The sequence below is a fragment of the Paralichthys olivaceus genome, chromosome 5, assembly GCF_024713975.1.
Source record: "Paralichthys olivaceus isolate ysfri-2021 chromosome 5, ASM2471397v2, whole genome shotgun sequence".
NCBI classification, from domain to species: domain Eukaryota; kingdom Metazoa; phylum Chordata; class Actinopteri; order Pleuronectiformes; family Paralichthyidae; genus Paralichthys; species Paralichthys olivaceus.
Genome location: NC_091097.1, coordinates 11,071,312 through 11,091,895, shown reverse-complemented (window position 1 = coordinate 11,091,895; position 20,584 = coordinate 11,071,312). Strand labels below are relative to the sequence as shown.

At 39.8% G+C, this 20,584-nt stretch overlaps 2 protein-coding genes across 3 annotated transcripts; one reads left to right on the top strand and one right to left on the bottom strand.

Moving 5' to 3' along the window:
- The first annotated feature begins 506 nt into the window (after nucleotides 1-506).
- On the top strand, nucleotides 507-6,312 carry LOC138407656 (uncharacterized). Of its 2 annotated transcripts, none has more exons than XM_069524557.1 (15): nucleotides 507-760; nucleotides 1,156-1,276; nucleotides 1,365-1,450; nucleotides 1,548-1,685; nucleotides 1,814-1,970; nucleotides 2,093-2,259; nucleotides 2,598-2,774; nucleotides 2,890-3,034; nucleotides 3,237-3,322; nucleotides 3,459-3,611; nucleotides 4,089-4,242; nucleotides 4,332-4,456; nucleotides 4,873-5,043; nucleotides 5,208-5,246; nucleotides 5,337-6,312. In XM_069524557.1, exons 1-15 carry the CDS (start codon nucleotides 710-712, stop codon nucleotides 5,781-5,783), a joined length of 2,217 nt encoding a protein of 738 aa, XP_069380658.1. In that variant the 5' UTR covers nucleotides 507-709; the 3' UTR covers nucleotides 5,784-6,312. The 2 variants fall into 2 exon arrangements, with proteins under 2 accessions (XP_069380658.1, XP_069380657.1); XM_069524556.1 differs by having other exon boundaries at nucleotides 508-760; nucleotides 3,147-3,322.
- A 131-nt stretch (nucleotides 6,313-6,443) lies between these two features.
- LOC109634107 (myosin heavy chain, fast skeletal muscle) lies at nucleotides 6,444-18,871 on the bottom strand. The gene is made up of 41 exons (XM_069524555.1): nucleotides 18,781-18,871; nucleotides 18,436-18,487; nucleotides 18,125-18,345; nucleotides 17,816-17,959; nucleotides 17,580-17,736; nucleotides 17,461-17,488; nucleotides 17,256-17,373; nucleotides 17,073-17,165; nucleotides 16,869-16,932; nucleotides 16,648-16,746; nucleotides 16,450-16,553; nucleotides 16,222-16,360; nucleotides 15,821-15,939; nucleotides 15,580-15,729; nucleotides 14,873-15,043; nucleotides 14,473-14,779; nucleotides 14,272-14,348; nucleotides 14,075-14,162; nucleotides 13,868-13,985; nucleotides 13,646-13,769; nucleotides 13,414-13,550; nucleotides 13,067-13,322; nucleotides 12,485-12,727; nucleotides 11,942-12,118; nucleotides 11,671-11,816; nucleotides 11,453-11,543; nucleotides 10,972-11,361; nucleotides 10,740-10,866; nucleotides 10,347-10,465; nucleotides 9,443-9,639; nucleotides 9,166-9,349; nucleotides 8,905-9,070; nucleotides 8,689-8,813; nucleotides 8,216-8,524; nucleotides 7,927-8,130; nucleotides 7,711-7,836; nucleotides 7,457-7,627; nucleotides 7,217-7,321; nucleotides 7,046-7,141; nucleotides 6,822-6,953; nucleotides 6,444-6,556 (listed from the first exon to the last, which is right to left on the bottom strand). The coding sequence occupies exons 3-41, from the start codon at nucleotides 18,326-18,328 to the stop codon at nucleotides 6,536-6,538; spliced, it is 5,826 nt and encodes a 1,941-aa protein (XP_069380656.1). The 5' UTR covers nucleotides 18,329-18,345; nucleotides 18,436-18,487; nucleotides 18,781-18,871; the 3' UTR covers nucleotides 6,444-6,535.
- Between the last annotated feature and the right edge of the window lie 1,713 nt (nucleotides 18,872-20,584).

Genomic DNA, 20,584 nt, shown 5'->3' with positions numbered 1-20,584 from the left:
ATATTCACAACTATATTCAATTCACCTAAACGTTCATGTATCTGATTATTTTATATAAATATATTCAATTTTACCCTCACTCACTTTGATCAATATGTATTTGGATTTTTTTTAAAGAAATGTGAAATAATATTAATATATAAAGTAATACCTGCATGCTTCAATATTATTTTCACTTTTTTTCTTGAATACATTAGTTCTTTTTAGTTTGACCCTGTATCGGCTGAAATGAACTCACAGTGCAAATGTAAAAATATCCATCCCTTAGTTTTCCTTCGTTCACCTTTTAATGAGAGCGAGGGAGACTCACAGAAACAAAGTTTAAGTAAAGTGTTTGCCCATAACGCAGCGCATGTATACCGACCTATCAGTGTAAAAGATGATCCCCTCCATGCTGAGGATTATGTTTTCATCTGGGATTACAGATGGTGATATTAACAACGACGCACCGGCTGGGGTCTTAATGGCAATGGGTTAATACTCAGCACTTAAGTCTATTTAAAAGCCTTCAGCCAAGCCACATCCAGAACACATTTGGAGCAGCATCGATTTGGATCACAGATGCCAATGCGTACATAGACAGTAGTTCTGATCAAGACGTAGTGAATGGATTCTCCACTGATGACAGGAAATACTGTTGTGTAACTTTCTCAGTTCATATAGTTTTCATTCAGGAGCCTTTTTCCATTTTTTTGTATAATTTTCCATAATGGCAGCTGCTGAAATGAACTCGAATGCAGAAGCTACCAACAACGTGCTGGTAAGTCCTCTGTAACATAACATTGTTATCTTGAATTTCTTGAAGCATTGATTGTTTTAAATAGATAATTGTTTCTAAATTCTAGTAATTAGTCAAAAAAAGGAAATTAATTATGTTGTATTTATGCTTTTCCTGCAATTTGTTGATAGTTTAATTTCTATATATTTTATGTTACATTCATGTTTTGGATTGATGTCCAGAGTTTATCTGTGATGGAGTGTTTAGAAAGGAATTGTTTTCCTGTGATGATTTATATTGGACAATTTATATTGTGGCTTATTCACAATGGTTTGGAACAACAGATTCATTTGTCAAGGAAACACAGCTTTGTCTATAAAGTGCTTGTACTTACATTATTTCATTCTTTGCTAAATCTTTTGTCAAACATTCAACAGAAATCTCCAGAACAGGAGCAGTTCCTCAACATCATGAGTCATTCGCAGCGTGGACGAATGGATGAACAACGCTGCTCCTTGAGTCCGGTTAAAACTGCACAAATCAAAACTTCACCTGCTGGTAGAAAGAATAGATGCATAGATATTATCTGCATTGTATGTATTCTTTTGTACATTGATTGTTGATATTTTCTTCCCTGTCCTCACAGGTTCAAACCATAAGGAGTCCTCCCATACCCTGGGCAACAAGCAGGGACGATGCCTTGATGACATGAAGGTTTCATTGTCGGGACAGGTACCAGGCTATATGTTATCAAAGCGCTGAGTGTACGTACCCGCACAGATGGTGGGATGAATAAATAACTTCCCCAAAATTTGACTTGTTTCCTCAGAAACCTTTGAGTGACCATCCCGACTTTAGACCTCACATCTCTGTGACCGAGAGTACTCCAGATAGACACAGGAAACTTCAGTCACCAGTCGACCAATTAGATGTTCCCCCTCAGCGCGACCGCTCCAATACCATTAAGGTCTGTTCTACCCTTCAGTGTTATTCAAACAGCTTTAATTACTACAGACGTCTCCTGTTCAATTTGATATATAATTAAATGTTCATCCTCATTGGTCAAATCGTTATCACGCTGTTTGTGTCCAATAGTCAGAATCACCGGATGAGCAGGTTAAGTTCATGAGTATGATCAGCCATGGACAGCGAGGGCGCATGGACGACCAGCGCTGTTCCTTGAACCCCAGCAAGAGTGCTCCCTGCACCCCCCAAAACACAGAGAGAAAGCTTGCAAGTTCATCAAACACAGGTGAAGGACTGCGTCTTACTTACCATTTCCCCCATACAGATCCATGTTCAGACAAGTTGCCTTTTCATTTTTAAAGGTAATCATCCACATATTACTGATTCACTTGTTTTCCTCTTCACCAGGTCCAGATTCTGAAACGTTCTTCAATCTCTTGGCCAACACCCAAAGCAATCGGCTTGATGACCAGCGAGTGTCTCTACAGCCGTTACCGGGATTACAGAAAGAAAAGATCGCATCTACTGCTGCAGGAGATTCAAGCCACTTGTGTTACATGGTCTCTAAAGTCCAGGTTTGTCATTTTTATTTTCAGAACAAAAAAACAGCAATTGATGTTGTCAATGCTGCACAAATATGTTAGTTGTGCTGATGTTGGTGCTACAAAGCCATGTCTTAAATAGCCTTTACTTAACAAAGCAGTGAGGTTTCTCGGATGTGCATCACTTCAAGGTTCTCATGGAAACATATAAGAATAAACATGTTATTATCTTTAGAACCATTCACATCAAGTTATTATGTAATTTGGATGAGACCATCATTGAATGATAATTTAATAATTGTCTTTGGGATTTTTTATGATAAGAAAAGAGCAGAAATGCTAAAAAGATCATGATTCTAATATATTTTCAGGGTTCCAGAATAGATGACCAAAGATGCTCACTACCTCAAATCATCAAGCCAGAAAGCAAGTCTTCTCCAGACAAGGACATGTCTAGTTCTGGTTCAGGTCCTCCACGCTCAGCCTCTTTCAGCCCCGGTTCAGACGTAGAACGACAAAAGAGTAAAGATAAAGCATCTCAAAAACAGGTAGATCCAGGAGAGAAATTATATCAAATCACAACATCGACGTTTGAAAACAATAAGGCAAAATGTTTGCAATCTGAATGTTCATTTGTCTTTGCATGTTTTTTTTCACATCTAGGTCTTGACTGGAGCTGAACAGGATGATTTTTTTAACTTAATGAGTAATTTCCAGCGTGGACGAATGGATGAGCAGCGATGTGTCTTAAATGCTAGTCCACTGTCCACACCCAAACACAAGCCCAGCCAGAGCACCGTGCCCACAGGTTAGAGTCCAAACATGTTTGCCTTTCTGTGTTTTAAATGTTCGTATTAATAGTAATAGTAATGCTTTATATTTGTGCTGATGTAACTAAACATTTCTTTTCACCTTCCCAGGTCCAGATTCTGAAAAGTTTTTCAAAATGCTGGCCAACTCTCAAGGCCGACGGCTTGATGATCAGCGAGTGTCTCTTCTTTCATTGCCAGGGATACAAAATGGGGGTAGCAACTCAACATCAAATGCTGCAGAGAGGGATGCAAGCCACTTGTGTTACATGGTCTCCAAAGTCCAGGTTGGCCTCCTACTTCATGTGATGTAAAAAACATTGATTTAATTTAGTCCCACAATGTGTTCATAAGTTTCGTGCTTTTCGTGCTCGTTCACTTTGATCCATCATTACAACAGTGAGTTGTATTTTACTGCCACAGGGGTCAAGGATGGATGAACAGCGATGCTCTGCACCTCAGAATCTTGGGACCCCATCTACACAGCACAAAGATTGTCCCAAATCAGACACATCTGATAAAACTCTGCAGCGGTCTGATTCATTAAGCCGTGCCAAAACCGCCCAAGATCAGCAGGTGAGATGCTGCTCAATACAAAGCTTATAGTTTGGAACCCTTCCACTGTCATGATCCAGTCTTCTTTTTACTAAGGCCACGTCCACACTAATACACTTTATTTTTAAAAACACATCACCTGGCGTCCACACAACTCTAGAATTATCGAGCCCCTAAAAGGAAGAGTTTTGGAAACACTGCTGGCCCTGGGTTGTGTTCTAGTATGGATGTCAGAGACTTTTGGAAATGATGACGCAGACGCACACGTTTCCAGATAGATTCCGATCAGTCACAACAGGAATGAATGCAGCATGGATAGCAAGTTACAGTTGTAGCTAACACTGTCCCTTAAAGTTCCACCTTGTCATAACATTAAATGACACATGATAGATGGAGGACATTTTGAAGAACAAATGTTATTTCATGCTGCCCTCTTGATCATTTTACTTGTGTGTTGTACCACCGCTCATGTCTTTTTTCTTTCTCTAAATGTTTTAGGAGGCCTGTCCCGCTGAGCAGGACAAGTTTCTCAAAATGATTAGTCATGCCCAAAGAGGACGTATGGATGAGCAGCGTTGCTCTTTACAACCGAGCAGAAGCACACCTGCCACACCCACACACAGTGGAAGTGCTTTAAATAATGTTCCAACAGGTCAGAAACGACGCACAAGGCACGTGGGTCAATAATGTGTTTTCTGCCAGTTACACATCACAGAAATAACTCTTGACTCTTTGCAACAGGTGCAGATGCTGATGCATTCTTCAAAATCATTTCCTCCAGTCAGGGGCGACGGCTAGACGATCAACGTGTTTCCCTTCCTCGCCTGCCGGGGATAAGTGGGAACTCTGAACGAAAAGAAAGTACGGTAAGGTTGAAATCCCAGTAAGTTACACCACATTTAATTATTGGTGGTGTGGGAGTATTATTGCCAAATGTTGCTAAATATAGCTCATTGTCATTTTTATGTCACTCTTCCACAAAGTGATACATTCCTTTGACAAACAAAACTCGAACTCATGGCAGAAACATCATACTTGGCCACAGATTGGAATAGTTCATCATTTTTTTGGAGCATCTTTAGGGCTTGATTACATGGATCTCGACTCTAGAACTATGGACACACATCAGTATTGCCTGTATAGAAGAAAAGCATGCTAACATAACAATATTTGCCTAATAATTAGCCTTGTACCCACAATAACCTCAAAAGCAGTGATTAAATAAGTCACAGCTATTAAAATGAAAAACTTGGCAGCTCAAGTGCCTCATTTTTCTTGTAAGGTCTGTCCTCCACTTATCACTGTGGCTGAAAGTACACCAACTACAACGAGGAAGAGCAATTCCAGACCGACCTCTCAACCCCAAGTGGTCAATGCAGCATCTGGCCTGCCCAGATCTGCGTCATTTACCCCTGGAACTGAACATCAGAAGAATCTCAACTCTCCAGCACAGGTAACATGTTTACCTTAAATAAAAACTAAAGTAGGGGATGGGAGTCAAGCTCCTTTCTTTGTGAGTTTCAGCAATAAAGGGTTCATCTCACCATTCTCTGCTTGAAGTGATTTTAAAGTCTGGTCTTTGGACTGGTCTAAAGAACAATCACTTGTTTTTTACAGGTTACAGTGAGGGTGTCAATGAGTTTCACACCACAGCAGGTAAGCTGCACTGCAGCTACACCAAGGTTATTGTCTTGACAAAAGCTGTGTGTCTTAATCAATGCTAATTTAACCCAATATCTACCAAAGGGACAGGAGGATGCTGTTCAAACGTGTACATTCCCAGAGGTCTTCCTCACTCTAGGAGCCCCAGGAGATAACTTTGTGATTCCCCTCAGCCCAGGATCTGGCAGACCCCTGTCCTTCAACTTAAACCTTGTCCCAAAAGACGATGTTAAGTCCAGGCACTGCTCTCCAAGCCGTGCAAGTCCCAGGAAAGCTCGCTCAAGATCATCATCTCCTAACCTAGGGGCAACCAGCAAAGCGCATCCTGTAACTCCAAGCCCTAATATCAGCCCAGATGATGACTGCTTCTCTCTGATTGAGAAAGTTCATATGGCCCAGCTGCAGAGAGGGATGGCTGAAGGAGGACACAGATATAAAGGGGATCCTGGAAAGGGGAGGGACAAGACAGGGGAAGGAAAGGGAAAGGGGGAAGGGAAGAAAGATAGGAAGGATGGTGGCAATAAACAATAGTCAGGTATGGAACACTGTAAATCTTCTTTTGAGGAACATGATGAAGGAGAAATTTGAGGTGCCAGTAGTTGGCAATGTTTATAAAACTGTATTTGATTCTCAAGATTAGCTCAAGATGATTCTGTTTTTATTTTGCCGGGGAAAATATTTGATATGTATGTGTATACATGAGTCGTTTACCTGAGAACTAATTGCATTGCTTTTTCAAATGTCAAAGTATTTTATGCTTTTGATTTATGTTATACTGCTTTAGCTGCTCATCCAAAGAGAAAAACTATAGCTTGGCTGTAATTTAACCCAAAACTCTGGCAAACTGTGTGAAACTTAAAAAAATAAAACAGTTCAACAATAAAAAACAGAAAACCTAAATTTAACCTGATAAGCTGTTCATGTTTATTCGCTTTATTAGCTCATTCACATAATTGTTGAACAACAAAGACTGTATATGTTAATAATAGCCTAGGGTCAACTTATTGTAGATCTCTTATTTATTATTACATGTTTTCAGTAAATAAATGGTGCATCTTGACTCGTAGTTTTGGAATTTATGTTCAAGCACACTGTTATAATACACGATCATGTCACTTTTACCTAAGATACAGTAACTTGGTGATTTTAAGTTCACTGTCCCACAAACATTGAAAAGAAAACAACAACTGATTAAGTTTAAATATTTATTGAAGATTTACAGAAGGAAATTCAAGCTCATATTGTATGAGCTTGGTTGAAAGGCCTCAGCTGGACCTTGCATCTTATTCAGCAGAGTCACTTCCCTGAAAGAAAGCAGGAGCGATAATTAGTGTTTGCAGGAATATACAGTATTATAGTTTGAACTGTGTACTGATGAAACAAGCATTTTATGGTTTAAACTAAATTGGAGGTAAATCTTGGATATTGTTGCAGAGTGATGTGTTATCACCTATATTGCTTGTGGAATACCACATATGCATATACATATTCTCTATTAGAATTTCATGTTGTTATGGATATATACAGTAGCTTATGTCATCATAATATCAAAAAGAATGAAAATGTTACCTTTCCAATGTCACGGCTCTTGACTCTCAGCTTGTTGACCTGAGTCTCAGAGATGTCAGCGCGCTCCTGAGCCTCTTCCAGCTCGTGCTGAACCTTCCTGAGCCTGGACATGTGAGTGTTGGCCTGCTCCTCCTGCAAAGGATTTATTAGTATTGATTAATTTATTCATGATTAAAAATTATTATTAACTCCACTGATGTAAATGTTAGGTTATATAAACTTACAGCCTCCTCAGCCTGTCTCTTGTAAGCCTTGACTTTGAGCTGCAGCTTGTCCACCAGATCCTGAAGCCTGATCACGTTCTTCTTGTCCTCCTCAGTCTGCACAAATGAATTAATGTAAATGAAAGAGAATAGACCTCAAAATAGTGTACTGTATACAGTAATGTTTTTTACCTGGTAGGTCAGCTCCTTCACTCTCCTCTCATATTTGCGGACTCCTTTAATGGCATCAGCTCCACGTCTCTGCTCAGCCTCCACTTCACTTTCCAGCTCACGCACCTGTAACGAGATAATAAAAGTAAATCAAATTTTCAAACTTGAAAGCAGATAAAGAAAGGCTTAGTTCAATTGATACATTTAAAGTTCAATTATTATTGTGAAACTAACAGCTGAACATTAATACACAGTTCGTACCCTGGACTCCAGTTTCTGGAGCTGCTTCTTGCCACCCTTCATGGCGAGGTTCTCAGCCTCATCCAGACGGTGCTGCAGGTCCTTGACTGTGATCTCCAGGTTCTTCTTCATCCTCTCCAGATGAGCACTGGTGTCCTGCTCCTTCTTCAGCTCCTCAGCCATCATGGCAGCCTGAAATGATAAATGGTCTCCAATACTAGTTTCATTTGATATAAGCCTTAAAATCTCTTATTGAGATTGAAATGTAAACTCACATCAGTGATAGCCTTTTTGGCTTTCTCCTCAGCATTCCTTGCTTCCTGTACAGCATCATCAACTTCACCTTGAACCTGGACAAAGTCAGACTCCAACTTCTTCTTGGTGTTCAGCAGACTGGTGTTCTGGATGTTTGAGAAAAGTCATGTTTATTATAAAATATACACAGTTTTTTTATTTAATTTAAATTCTCTTTTTCATGAATGAAAACAAACCTGAGAGTGAAGCAGGCCAACACGCTCACTAGCATCAACCAGCTCCTGCTCAGCCACTTTGCGTCCTCTCTCTGTTTGTTCCAGAGCGGCTCTCAGCTCCTCAATCTCAGCCAGCATCAGACCATTTCTGCGCTCCACCATGGCAACCTGCTCCTTCATGTCCTCCTGACTTCTGACAGCGTCGTCAAGGTGCAATTGGGCATCCTGATATTGAAAAGAGAAAAAAAGGTGTTAACTCTCTTTCCTGTTGAACATTTCTTTTTTTCGTTCAAGAATCAACAAACCTCACCTTGAGCTGTCCCTGGACGTTCCTCAGTTGTTTCTGGGCCTCAGCAGCCTGCCTGTTGGCGTGGCTCAGCTGAATCTCCATCTCATTCAGGTCTCCCTCCATCTTCTTCTTGACTCTCAGGGCATCGTTCCTGCTCCTGACCTCAGAATCAAGAGTGGTCTGCATGGAGTCAATCACCCTCTGGCTGTTCCTCTTGATCTGCTCCATCTCCTCATCCTTCTCTGCCAGCTTCCTGTCAACCTCACCTTTGATCTGGTTGAGCTCAAGCTGGACACGGAGAATCTTGGACTCCTCGTGCTCCAATGTGCCCTGCAAGATCAGGCAGCTAAATATGGCTATATGCCAAAATGACAGCTCTTTTACGATAACAAAACATATTCGAAAAACGTTAAGAGACTAATCCCATAGAGGACCAATAGAGAAATATTACATGAATTGTTCTAATAACAAACATAAAATATAGGAGGAAATACCTCTGCTTCCTCAAGTGCAGCCTGGATTTCTGCCTTCTCACTTTCAACAGTCTTCTTCGCCTTTTCAAGCTCATGGATGCTCTTTCCAGTCTCACCAATCTGTTCAGTCAGGTCTGAGATCTCCTCTGCAAAACAAATACAAAGGCAACTATAGTTACTCTTCACAACCAGTTATAAATTATTAAATGCATTTAGTGAAGATAATAGTCTACATACGCTGCAGGTTCTTGTTCTCTCTCTTCATGGTCTCCAGCTGATCCAGAGACTCTTCATAAGAGTTCTTCATCTTGAACAGTTCAGTGCTGAGGGAGCGAGCCTCCTTCTGGGTTCCTTCCAGCTCAGCCTGGCCCTCTTCATACTTCTGTTTCCATTCTGCCAGGACCTACATTTGTATGGGTTGATTAAATGATTAGTTACTAATACAGGTATGTGTTTCTTCTGATAAAACTGGTTTTGTCTTCCAGTTTCATTATCTACCTTGTCAAAGTTCCTCTGCTTCTTGTCAAGATTGGCGGCCAGAGCATTAGCTCTCTCCACATCAATCATGAGGTCCTCCACCTCAGCCTGCAGCCTCTGCTTGGTCTTCTCCAAAGAGGCACACTTGGAGTTCACAGCCTCGATGGACTCCTCAGCATCCTGCAGGCGCTGGGCAAGCTTTTTCCTGTCACACAGAAGAATATGATTGTATTTAACTATGCAAAATGGATACTGAATGCCAAAATATTGAATGAAAAAGTAACAAGTATTCATGTACTTGGCCTCCTCCAGCTCCTCAGTGCGCTGGATAGCATCAGTCTCATATTTGCTTCTCCACTGAGCCACCTCACTGTTAGCCTTGGACATGCCTCTCTGGAGCTCAGCCTTGGCCTCCTGCTCCTCCTCAAACTGCTCTCTGAGCAGATCGCAGTCATGGCGGGAAGACTGAACGGCGTGGGCCAGGGCATTCTTGGCCTATGAATTTCATCACAAGCAGCATGAAAGTGTAAATGAATTCTGTTAACAAACTGTCAAGTTTGGTGGAAGTAACAAGGTTTATTAAGTTTAAACTTTTTTTTCCTGTGCTTTCAAATATTTGTACTTACTTAGCCATGCACTAACTTAAATTTCACACTAAAGTTGTTAAGGACAAAAGTCATTTGTGGTGTTCAAATGTTTCGTGACATTTCGTAACATTTTTTATACCCTATAACCGATGGTCACTAACTGAGCAATATACCATCATGCTGGAAAGAACCTGTTAGCAATATAACTTTTGAGCAACACACAACAAAGCTGGTATGATAGTGTGTGTGTGTGTGTGTGTGTGTGTATGTGTGTGTGTGTGTGTGCGAGTTCCTCAAGTATATGATGAGCTTACTCAGGAGAAATCTGTGTCAACACATCTTTAGTCAAGTATGCATTCACATGGTTGGGAAAGTATTGGCCGTTATTATTGGCCATCTTATCGTTTGGGCTCTAGTATGGACTTGCAACTATCAATCCTTACTTGTATGGACGGGATGGAAAGTGGCAAATTGGAATTTATTGGAACTATTGACTGTAATTCCCACCTGCAAATGACAAGTATTGAAGTACCGATGCATTTATGCCTGGTAGTCTACAGATGCTCCTTAGAGACATATCGCAATATAAAGTGGACAATGCATAAGATCTCATACCTTCACTTCTTCCTCAATGTGTCTCTTAAGCTCTTCTATCTGCTGAGTGTAAGCTTGTTTTCCTCTGGTCAGCTGGGAAATCAGAGCTTCCTTCTCTTCGAGCTGGCGAGCAGATTCACCTGAAGGAACAAGTAAGAACAGGATTTGAGTGGTTGTTTTCACACTTGAAATGTAGCTGAAATAAGTAAGTCTTCTATTATTTTTGAACAATGGATTGATTTGAATTCTGCTAACAAGGTAATATTTTACTCTGTTAATGTTTCAACAGGATGATGCAAAAAGTACTTCATCAATTTGCACCAAACTTGGTGGAGGGGTGGGGCACGGGCCAGGGAAGAACCCTTAACATTGTAGTCAATTACTATCAAACATCCAGCTTCTTTTGATACACACCATTCTCTGTTTGCAGTCTTGCCCTCTGAGCACTTATGTCATTGAGCTGGCGAACGTTCTCGTCATTTTTGGATTTAATTTCACTTAATTGATCTTCAAGAGTTCTGCACATTTTCTCCAGATTGGCCTGAAATCAAACAGTAATTGATTTGATCATTATTTCAATAAACAGTATGTTGAAATATTGTGTGATTATACAGTATATTTTTTTCTTTTGAAAAATAGTGCACACCTTTGTTTTGGCAACTGCCTCCATGTTGCTGGAGAGGTCATCTATCTCCATCTTGTACTCGCTCTTTTCCTTCTCCAGCTTCTGCTTGACACGCTGCAGGTTGTCGATCTGCTCACCCAACTCTGCAACACTGTCAGCCTGCTTCTTGCGAAGAGCTGCTGAGGTGGCTTCATGCTGCAGGGTTGACTCCTCTAGGTCGCGACGCAGCTTCTGGAACTCAGCCTCACGCTTTTTGTTCATCTCAATCTGAGCGGCTGTTGCTCCACCAGCTTCCTCAAGCCTCTCACTGATCTCCTCGAGCTCCCTGGAGAGGTCAGCTCTCTGTTTCTCAACCTTGGCCCTAGCAGCTCTCTCAGCCTCAATCTCCTCCTCCAGCTCCTCAATGCGAGCCTAGATTTGATGACAGTAACATCAGAAAAGGCTATTGACTAGAAGACTTTTCTGATTTTTTGAATCTAATATTTGTGTAAAATAACATTACCTGGAGTTCCTTGATCTTCTTCTGAAGCTGACCACTGAGGGACTGTTCATCCTCAATCTTGCTGAGGAGCTGACTTATTTCAAAGTCCTTCCTGTAAAAGGAAAGTAAAATCATATTCAGTCAGTGTTATGTTCCTGATGAAGAAGAGAACAAAAAGGTTGAATGCGTGCATTGTGTGAGCTGCTCATAAGAAGTTTCATAAACTTAAAAAAACCCACTTCTTGATTTTCTCATCAGACTGCTGCTTGTCATTCTCCAGATCCATGATGGATTCCTGGGCCAGTTTCAGATCTCCCTCAAGCTTCCTCTTGGCTCTCTCAAGGTCCATGCGGAGCTTCTTCTCTTGCTCCAGTGATCCCTCAAGCTATAAAATAACAGTTTTAATGATTTTAGTGATTGAGGCATCCTAGATATAGAACATTTGAACCAAAAGCCATTCATACCATTACAGGACAAGATTCAAAACAGTCAAAACAGATATTTTCTTACATCATCCACTTGCTGTTCCAGCTTCGTCTTGGCCTTGGACAGAGTGTTGACTTTGTCTTCCTCTGCCTGGAGATCATCCAGTGTTTGCTGGTGGGCCTCTTGGAGGGCTTTCTTCTCCTTAGTCAACTTGGCAATGGACTCATCTTGGGAAGCCATTTCCTCTGTCAAGTTTTTTACCTGATGGTTTAAAGGTTCAGCAAAAATGAATGGCATCTAGTGGTGAAGTTGCAGCTGAATACCCCTCACCTCACCCTCTCCTCCCAAACATGAAGGAGAACCTGTGGTAGCCTTAAGTTGTCAAGAAAACTCAAAAGGTGTGTAATTTGTCCAGTCTGGGCTACTGTAAAAAAAAAAAAAAAGGACCCGCTACTGATAAATATAAAGTATTTAAATATTCACACAAGTGAAATCATCATTAGAGCTACTACATTTCTGACAATAGATCCCTTTCACCTTAATCCTAAACAGTGAACCTTTAAAAAGTGCAATAAGTCAAACAGTAACAATATCTTTTATGCAATAGACAGTCAAAATAAACTGCACCTTGTTTTCTGTAGCATGTTTCTCCTTCTCCACTTTAGCCAAGGTGAGCTCCAGATCATCAATGTCCTTCTTCAGCTCAGAGCATTCATCCTCCAGCTTCCTCTTCTTGGCAGTCAGCTCAGAATTGATTTCCTCTTCATCCTCCAGTCTCTCAGTTGTCTCTTTGAGTTTGGCCTCAAGCTGGATTTTGCTCTTAATGAGCCCTTCACATCTTTCCTCAGAATCTGAGAGATTTTCCCCTTCCTACAGTACAAGAGGATCATTTGATTATTTATTCAATCCTAATTATTCGTTTAATTCATATACAACTTCAGTAAGGTACAAAGAAAGTCAGAAGATGATAGTGAAATTAATCTTTCATTAAGCATGTACACTAGAATATATGTGGTATTATTCATTTATTCCGAGCAAAAAAATCTTACTGGAGAATATCTAATGAATTGATATTTTAGTTTTTAGTGTTTAGTTAAAGAACATCACATCTACTTTCATGATTCTTGCTGTTCTGGGTTTGTAGCCTCATAACTGAATGCATTTATTTGAAGTTGCTTTGGATAAAAGTGTCAGCTTGAATCTACTTACTGAAGCCACTTGCAGTTGCAGGTCATTCTTCTCCTGCAGCAGGGAAACCATCTTCTCTTCCAGTTCCTTCTTCTTGGCCAGGGCAGTAGCCAGGTCTGTCTGCATCTTTCCATAGTTCTCCTTCATCTGTTGCAGCTCCTTCTCAGTCTCAGCACTCTTCAGAAGAGGCTTGATCTTGAAGTACAGATGCATCCACGGCCAATTTTTCACATTCATGAATGAACGAATGTTGTACTGGATGGCGAAGATTGCATCTCTACAGAAATAACATTTATTTATGTGTTATTATTGTTACAACATTACACATTGTAAATACGATGAGCAATTCAATTTTGTTTCAATCCTACCTCCTTTCCATCATCTTAACAAACTCTGTCCTCATGAGGTATCCTCTGCAGAGGGCCTGAGTCATGGTCACCAGCTCAGCCAGTTTCTCATCTCTCATTTCTTCTAGGGTACCCAGCAGACCAGCTTTGAAGAACACCTATGTTACCAAGTCAAGGGAATTGATTGTCAGTACACATAGATATGACAGGATTTTTACACTTATAGCTTTTGAAATTGCCCATAGAATTGTACCTTTGTGTGCCCAAACTTGTACTGAGTGTGGTCCACATCGATGGAGCCCAACAGCTTCTCTGCAGCTTTCTTGTTGTCAATGAACTGTCCCTCAGGGATGACGCTGGCATTCAGTACTTTGTATCTACAAAATATTATTATGTTGATATTTGTATGTACCTCAGCTATTGGCCTGAGGTAACGTCATCATAATAAATTGAATTGCCTGTTCTAAAAAGTCACCTCTGCTTGAAGTCACCATAGAGGATTCTGCTGGGGAAGCCCTTTCTGCAGATTCTGATGCCCTCCAGCACACCATTACACCTCAGCTGGTGGATGACCAAGAAGTTCTCCATCAGACCTGAGAGTTGCAAATTGAAGTAATTGGAAATGTTTCCTTGGACCACTGTGAAACACAAAATTCAGTTAGTAAGAATTTGGGCTTCTTACCTGGGGTCTTTGTCTCATTGGGAATCAGGCAACGCACAAAGTGAGGATGAGTGCTCCTCAAGTTGGTCATCAGCTTGCCCAAGTTCTCCTGTGACATTGACATATTTAATTTAATTTGATTAATTGTAATTGCAATAAGTAAACCAATGTGATTAGATTGTGTATTTTATGTTATTATTAATGTGAATGTTAAATACCCTGAAAAGAGCAGACACAGTCTGGAAGGAACCACCCTTCTTCTTTCCACCACCCTTCTTGCCACCACCAGAAGCATCTGTTTTATAAGATACAGTATCACCAAATATTAAAGTCTGGATTCAGTGTCCGGGTTTATTTCACAAAGGAAGCCACAAACCCCAAATTAAACTTAGCACATAGCCAAACTTTTTGCTTCTTACCGTCAGTTGCAGCATGAGATGCATACAGAAGAGCAAGCAGTTTGTTTGCAGATTTCTGGTACAGCTGAACAACTGAGTCATTCAGTGGGTCCTTGTTCTTGTCCAGCCAGCCGGTGATGTTGTAGTCCACTGTACCCGCATAGTGAACCAGGGAGAAGTGAGCCTCAGCCTTGCCCTTTGCAGGTTTTGGCTTCTCAAAGGCCTTGGTCTTGCCAAGATGCTGATCATATAGCTTGTTCTTGAAAGAGACGTCTGTTGCCTTGGGGAACATGCACTCCTCTTCAAGGATGGAGAAAATTCCCATTGGCTGAAAGAAAATAATATGATATCAAAAAGAATGAACAATTTAGCATAAAATTAGTGAACATGATTTCGATGCTACATGACTGACATGTCTTACCTTTTCAATAAGCTCAATGCAGGCAGCCAAGTCCATACCAAAGTCAATGAACTCCCAATGAATGCCTTCTTTCTTGTACTCTTCTTGCTCCAGGACAAACATGTGGTGGTTGAAGAACTGTTGCAGTTTCTCATTGGTGAAGTTGATGCAGAGTTGCTCCAAGCTGTTGTACTGTAATTTTTGAAATGTAATTGATTTAAATTCAAATCAATTCAATTCAATATCATAATAAATCATAATATACATTGTATCTTATCTCAAGTTGTAAGCAACAGTGTGGGTGATGGTATTCTGGCTGTCCACAACTGACCAAATTTTAAGGTTAGAGAAAACGCAGCAACTTGTCTCCATCAGATTAACAGTTATTTCCAAACATCCACTTATTCTAAATAAAAGGGGTTGCAATCCCGGCAAAAGTTAGTGGTAGATTTGTTTGTCAAACACTGTTTAAAAAAGGATACTTAACAAATTTGCTGAACGGACCTGCCAGGCAAGGGAGTTCACTACTCACTAGATAAGTTCGCTACTGAACATGAACATGCGCACAAAATCTCTTAGCAGAACACAAGTGTTGTGCTGTGACGTCGACTGTGCTCCAGCAGGGAATTTTACACAAGGCACTTAACAAAATTAAAGTAAATGTAATTAGTCACATAGAGAAACTTTGTTGACTTGTGATGTAATTCAACTGCTCTGCAAATACTCACATCAAAGATCTCAAATCCAGCGATATCCAGCACACCAATGAAGAATTGTCTTGGCTGCTTTGTGTCAAGCATCTCATTGATACGGATGACCATCCACAAGAACATTTTCTCATAGACAGACTTGCACAGAGCCGAGACAGCATTGTTGACCTAGAAAAAAGGGCAATATTTAGAAAAACCTGCTTGGTCTTTAAACCAGTCCTGGATTTGTAGATGCGTCAAGTTTCCTCTGTTTTTGTACCTGTGGAACGGTTTGACCTTTGGTCACCATTTCATTTCCGACCTTGACTCTTGGATAGCACAGACATTTCAGCATGTCAGCTGAGTTCAGGCCCATGAGGTAGGCGATTTTATCAGCCACTGATGGAAAAAAAAAATGTTTCGATAGTTACAGTTTGTAAATGCTATTTCTCTTCATTAAATTGGTTTGTAATCATGATATACTAGATCAGCACACCTTCTTTGTAGCTGCAACACGCTATTTTGAATTCAACCAATATAATCCACCATTTTAGTAGATTGATAATGTTCACTCTCACTGTATAAGTTGTGTGAAAATGTAGCAGTTTATATATAAACAGGTTAACTTAATGTAATCTGCTTTAGTGTAAAATGATGATATCACACTATTAATACATTTACCCTCAGTGCCGTCAGGTTCACCCTGCTCCTCACGCTGCTTCTGCTTGAATTTCATGTTGCCATGATGCACCACAGCACCAGTCAGCTTGTATATGCCATTCTTCTCCTCAGCAGTGAAGCCCAAGATGTCAATAGCAGTCTGCAATTTATGCACAATAAATAATTTTTTAGAAAATCTATTCTGGCATCTGCCCTCTGGCATTATTCTACCAATTGCTATCAACTTACATCTGTTGCAATGAACTCCTCCACATCATTGATGCTTTTCACAGTGATCTCACCCTGACTGATCATGTGGTAGTCATAGGGGTTGGTGGTGATCAGAAGAGCCTCTACAAAAGAATAGAAGAAATGAATGAATCAGTCCTCCTGCTACAGTATCTTGATTCCAACTCTATAATTCCTATTGTCCATGTTTTGTCATACCCAGCAGCTCAGGCTTGTGGCCTGTCATCAGCTGATAGAAGATATGGTAGCTCCTCTCAGCAGACAACTGGAAGGTGACACGGGACTTCTCCAGTAGATCTGAGAAATACCAATTCAATTACGGTATGTAAGATAATTGTTTAACATTTTTGTTGTTTAGTTTGTCAAAGACCACATTTTACTCCAAACAAAACATGAGTTACACCATGGTTGTTACTTACAAGTTTCAATATCAGCTGAAGACAGCTTTCCAGAAGTACCAAAGTGGATTCTGATGAATTTACCCTAGAGTGCCAGAGTAGTAATAAAATAGTTATTTTTAAACTGCATCAAAAAAGGAAAATCTGAAAATGTCAGTTCAAGTCAAAGTTACATTAAGTATAGGTAAGTGACAGGACGTGAAGGCCCATAAAATGAATACTTACGAAACGAGAGGAGTTGTCATTCCTCACAGTCTTGGCATTACCATAGGCCTCCAGCAGAGGGTTAGCTGCAATGATTTGATCTTCCAGCGAACCCTACATAGAATCATTATGAGGTTGTATAAAATCTAGCATCAAGCAACAATCAACTGTGATAAAGAGTTTTAGCTGACAACCCAGTTTTACCTGTATTTTGCTGGCTGCCTCTGCTTTCTGTCCCTGCTTTCCTCCAGCGACTGCAATTGTTGCAAAGTACTGGATGACACGCTTGGTGTTGACAGTCTTTCCAGCACCGGATTCTCCACTGGGGAATAAATTATATTCTCACTTACTTAACTATTTAGTCATAATGGTTCCAAAAAATCTTCTTGAAAAGTTGTGTAATACTCACGTGATAAGGACGGACTGGTTCTCACGATCTAGAATACAAACATACGCACTTAAATTGAAGCTTTTTTAAAGACACATTTACTCGACTAATGTGGTAACTCCAAAAATAACATGTCTCACCAGTGAGCATGAACTGATAGGCATTGTCAGAGATAGAGAAGATGTGGGGTGGTGCCTCAATCCTCTTCTTTCCTCTGTACGCCCCAACAACCTGAGTGTCGTACACAGGAAGCCACTTGTAGGGGTTCACGACGACACAGAACAGGCCAGAGTAGGTCTGAAGTGCCAAAGAGGAAAAGCCTTATTAGATTTGACACACAGGCTTTACATATACACATTGTAAGAATGAAACTCACGTAGATCATCCATGATGCAAAACGCTCTTTGAGGTTATACAGCACAGCAGGCTCATTAAGGTGGGTCATCATGGCCATATCCTCAATTCTGTCATACTTGGGAGGGTTCATGGGATGGATGTCGTCCTCTTTTACAGTAACAGTCTGAATAGGAAATAAAATAAAGCAAAAATTAGATAGCACACCAAATATTAGTATCATTAAATCTCAAAAGCATATTATCCAGGTGTTTTGGAGAATACATTATCTATATGTTTATTATTTCTATGGTCATTTGTGGAGATTCATTTCAGGCATTATTACACTTACCTTTCCTGTTATTGTCTCAACAGTGGCTTTGGCACCCTCTCTTTTGGTGACTTTACCCTTGAGATACATCTCTTCAGCATCGACCACAAAGTAGGCAGTTTTGGCATCAAATGGTGTGTTCTGAGCCTCAATTCTCTCCTTCTCTGTCTTCCGGAGGTAAATAGATGCAGGCCCATAGGCCTCCATCTCAGCGTCTGTGCTCATGGTGGCACCTTAAGTGTCTGAAAATAAGAAGTCAGTAACATGCTGTTTTTCAGGCTCTACAGATGAGATGTTTTAAATAGGTGAATATCACAGACAATAAACTGTACCTCCTTTGGTCCCAACAGAAGATTGAAAGCAGTCAGGTCTGTTCTTTTGAGCCTATTGATAGATTGTGAAACATGAGTAAAATTAATTTATTTTATCATTATCTATTAACCATCATCATTATCTATTAACCATCATCATTATCTATTAACCATCATCATTATCTATTAACCATCAATCATTCATTCATCATTCATTTGATCTTATTATTTTGATTTTCAAAAACTACAGGCTGGCATTACATTTGACACATTATCTAAATTATCACACTTTAATGTAAGTAAACATAATTGTAAGTATGTAGATCAAGTTCAGTTTCCACTACATATTGTGGATGATGCACTCACCTGAGTTGGAAGCCTACCAGCTATAGACAGTGTCCTAAGAAGCCTCTTTTATAGAGGGAGGACTGTCTTCTAAGTAGGTGTGCCTTTCTCAGTTTGGTCATGTATTCTTGTTATGTTGACGCTAATCCTGTGACATTGACATTCACAGTGATTGTACTGCCTGGTGTGCACATTTGTAGCAGTAGGTAGTTTTTGCCTGGGCTGAGGTCACAAAGCATGAAGTGATCGAATTCTTTAAAAAAATTGATTGGATGATTAAAAAACTGTTATTGTTAAAATGTTATATGCATTAATTTAGATAGATTTGATTTTCTGACATGACATCAAAGCTATTACACGAACATACATGCATACACTACAGTTTATACAAGCAAAAGCACGATAAATTTTGTCATTGTGTTGTCAACTTCAAACAGCTATATAATATTTTATTATATTAACAACGATGAATGTTCTATAGTACAAAGTCAAAGTTGTTGATGAATTAATGAAAAACTCATGAATTCTTTCAAATACACATACTGCAGATACTGTGTTTTAAAATAATAAATATGTTGTTGAGTGTTTGATAATACATAATGCAAAATATGGAGGTGCTGATTCATAAATCCAATTCATACAATTCATTTACTCACTTATTTTGATTTATTTCCTCCCATTTTTGGAGAAGTATCCATCTGTCACTGGTGTACAGTTTCAGAACATTCACACATGCACATATACAAAATAGGGTCGAGTATTTTGTTAAAGAGGGTCAGAGAAATTCTCTTCAGGGCCACAGATATAAAAAGATTGTTGTATCATGAGACGGTTCATAATATTCTCTGCTGTAAAATTTATTATTTATTTCTTGCTATTTATCTGTTTTAATTATTTTAAATTTCACAATACAAGTGTTTGTCATCAAATCACTCAGTAAATAGGAGGTCATTTGTGGGTGTAGTTTTGATTACAGATTTAAAGCCTTTACACACTAATAAATAAACAGTGTTTTGAACATACACAGTAATCACATAGTTGTCTTGATACTAAAAGAGATTAGTTAATGATAGTCATTGTTACTAATAGTGATCCTGGAGTTTTTTGCAGCAGCTACAGGTTGGGGTTTTGGAGAGGCATTTAAATGTCACTGGTATATAGTTGCAGGGTTACTACACATCTCAGATGTCGGAAATAAAATTGAGGCTGAGCGCCATTCCATAAAAGCTGAGAAGGGATTACATAGCGCCTTGGAATGGAGTGGCTGAACAGTTGCCATCCAGGCGAGGATAAGATCCAAAATAAGTCCTGTGCCAATAAACAAGATGTTAGAGATGCCAGCACTGTAATAGTACCATCAATGAAAAACTTAACCAGTATGAATTCATGTTAAGATTTAAATGCTGGAAAAATGCAGGAAAAAAATCTAAATTTTCTTGATGACTTCAAATGTATTTCCATAACTAGATTGCGTGTAGTTGCCCTGTAGCTTTTTGTATTTACATAACCTTTCTATCTTTAAAAATGAGATGACCTTGAGGAATGTCACCCACGTGACCTCAATAGGTAAATGGGCTATTGTGCAAACATGTGTTGCACACATGCTGTTCTAGTTAGGTCAAAGGTCCTCAGTTTTTTTCAGCCAACCTTAATAGCATGTGTCCAAAGTGCCATTCAAGTAGGGTTAAATGTCATCAGTTGTTTTTTTAGTCAAGTTGTTTGAGAGGTCTTTGTGTGCTTAGGTTTCCATTAAATGGTATGGTTACACGGGAGAGGGAGAAGATTTGAACTTTCAGTTAAGTACTACTTCTCACTCTGCATACAA

Coding starts and splice junctions, on each gene's coding strand:
- LOC138407656 (XM_069524556.1), top strand. CDS start 710: ATGGCAGCTGCTGAAATGAACTCGAATGCAGAAGCTACCAACAACGTG. Junction 4,457..4,872: donor CTGAACGAAAAGAAAGTACG/GTAAGGTTGAAA, acceptor TTTTCTTGTAAG/GTCTGTCCTCCACTTATCAC. Junction 5,044..5,207: donor ATCTCAACTCTCCAGCACAG/GTAACATGTTTA, acceptor TGTTTTTTACAG/GTTACAGTGAGGGTGTCAAT.
- LOC109634107 (XM_069524555.1), bottom strand. CDS start 18,328: ATGAGCACAGACGCTGAGATGGAGGCCTATGGGCCTGCATCTATTTAC. Junction 10,867..10,971: donor AGGCAGTTGCCAAAACAAAG/GTGTGCACTATT, acceptor GTTTGATTTCAG/GCCAATCTGGAGAAAATGTG. Junction 9,640..10,346: donor ACATTGAGGAAGAAGTGAAG/GTATGAGATCTT, acceptor TGAAATTCATAG/GCCAAGAATGCCCTGGCCCA.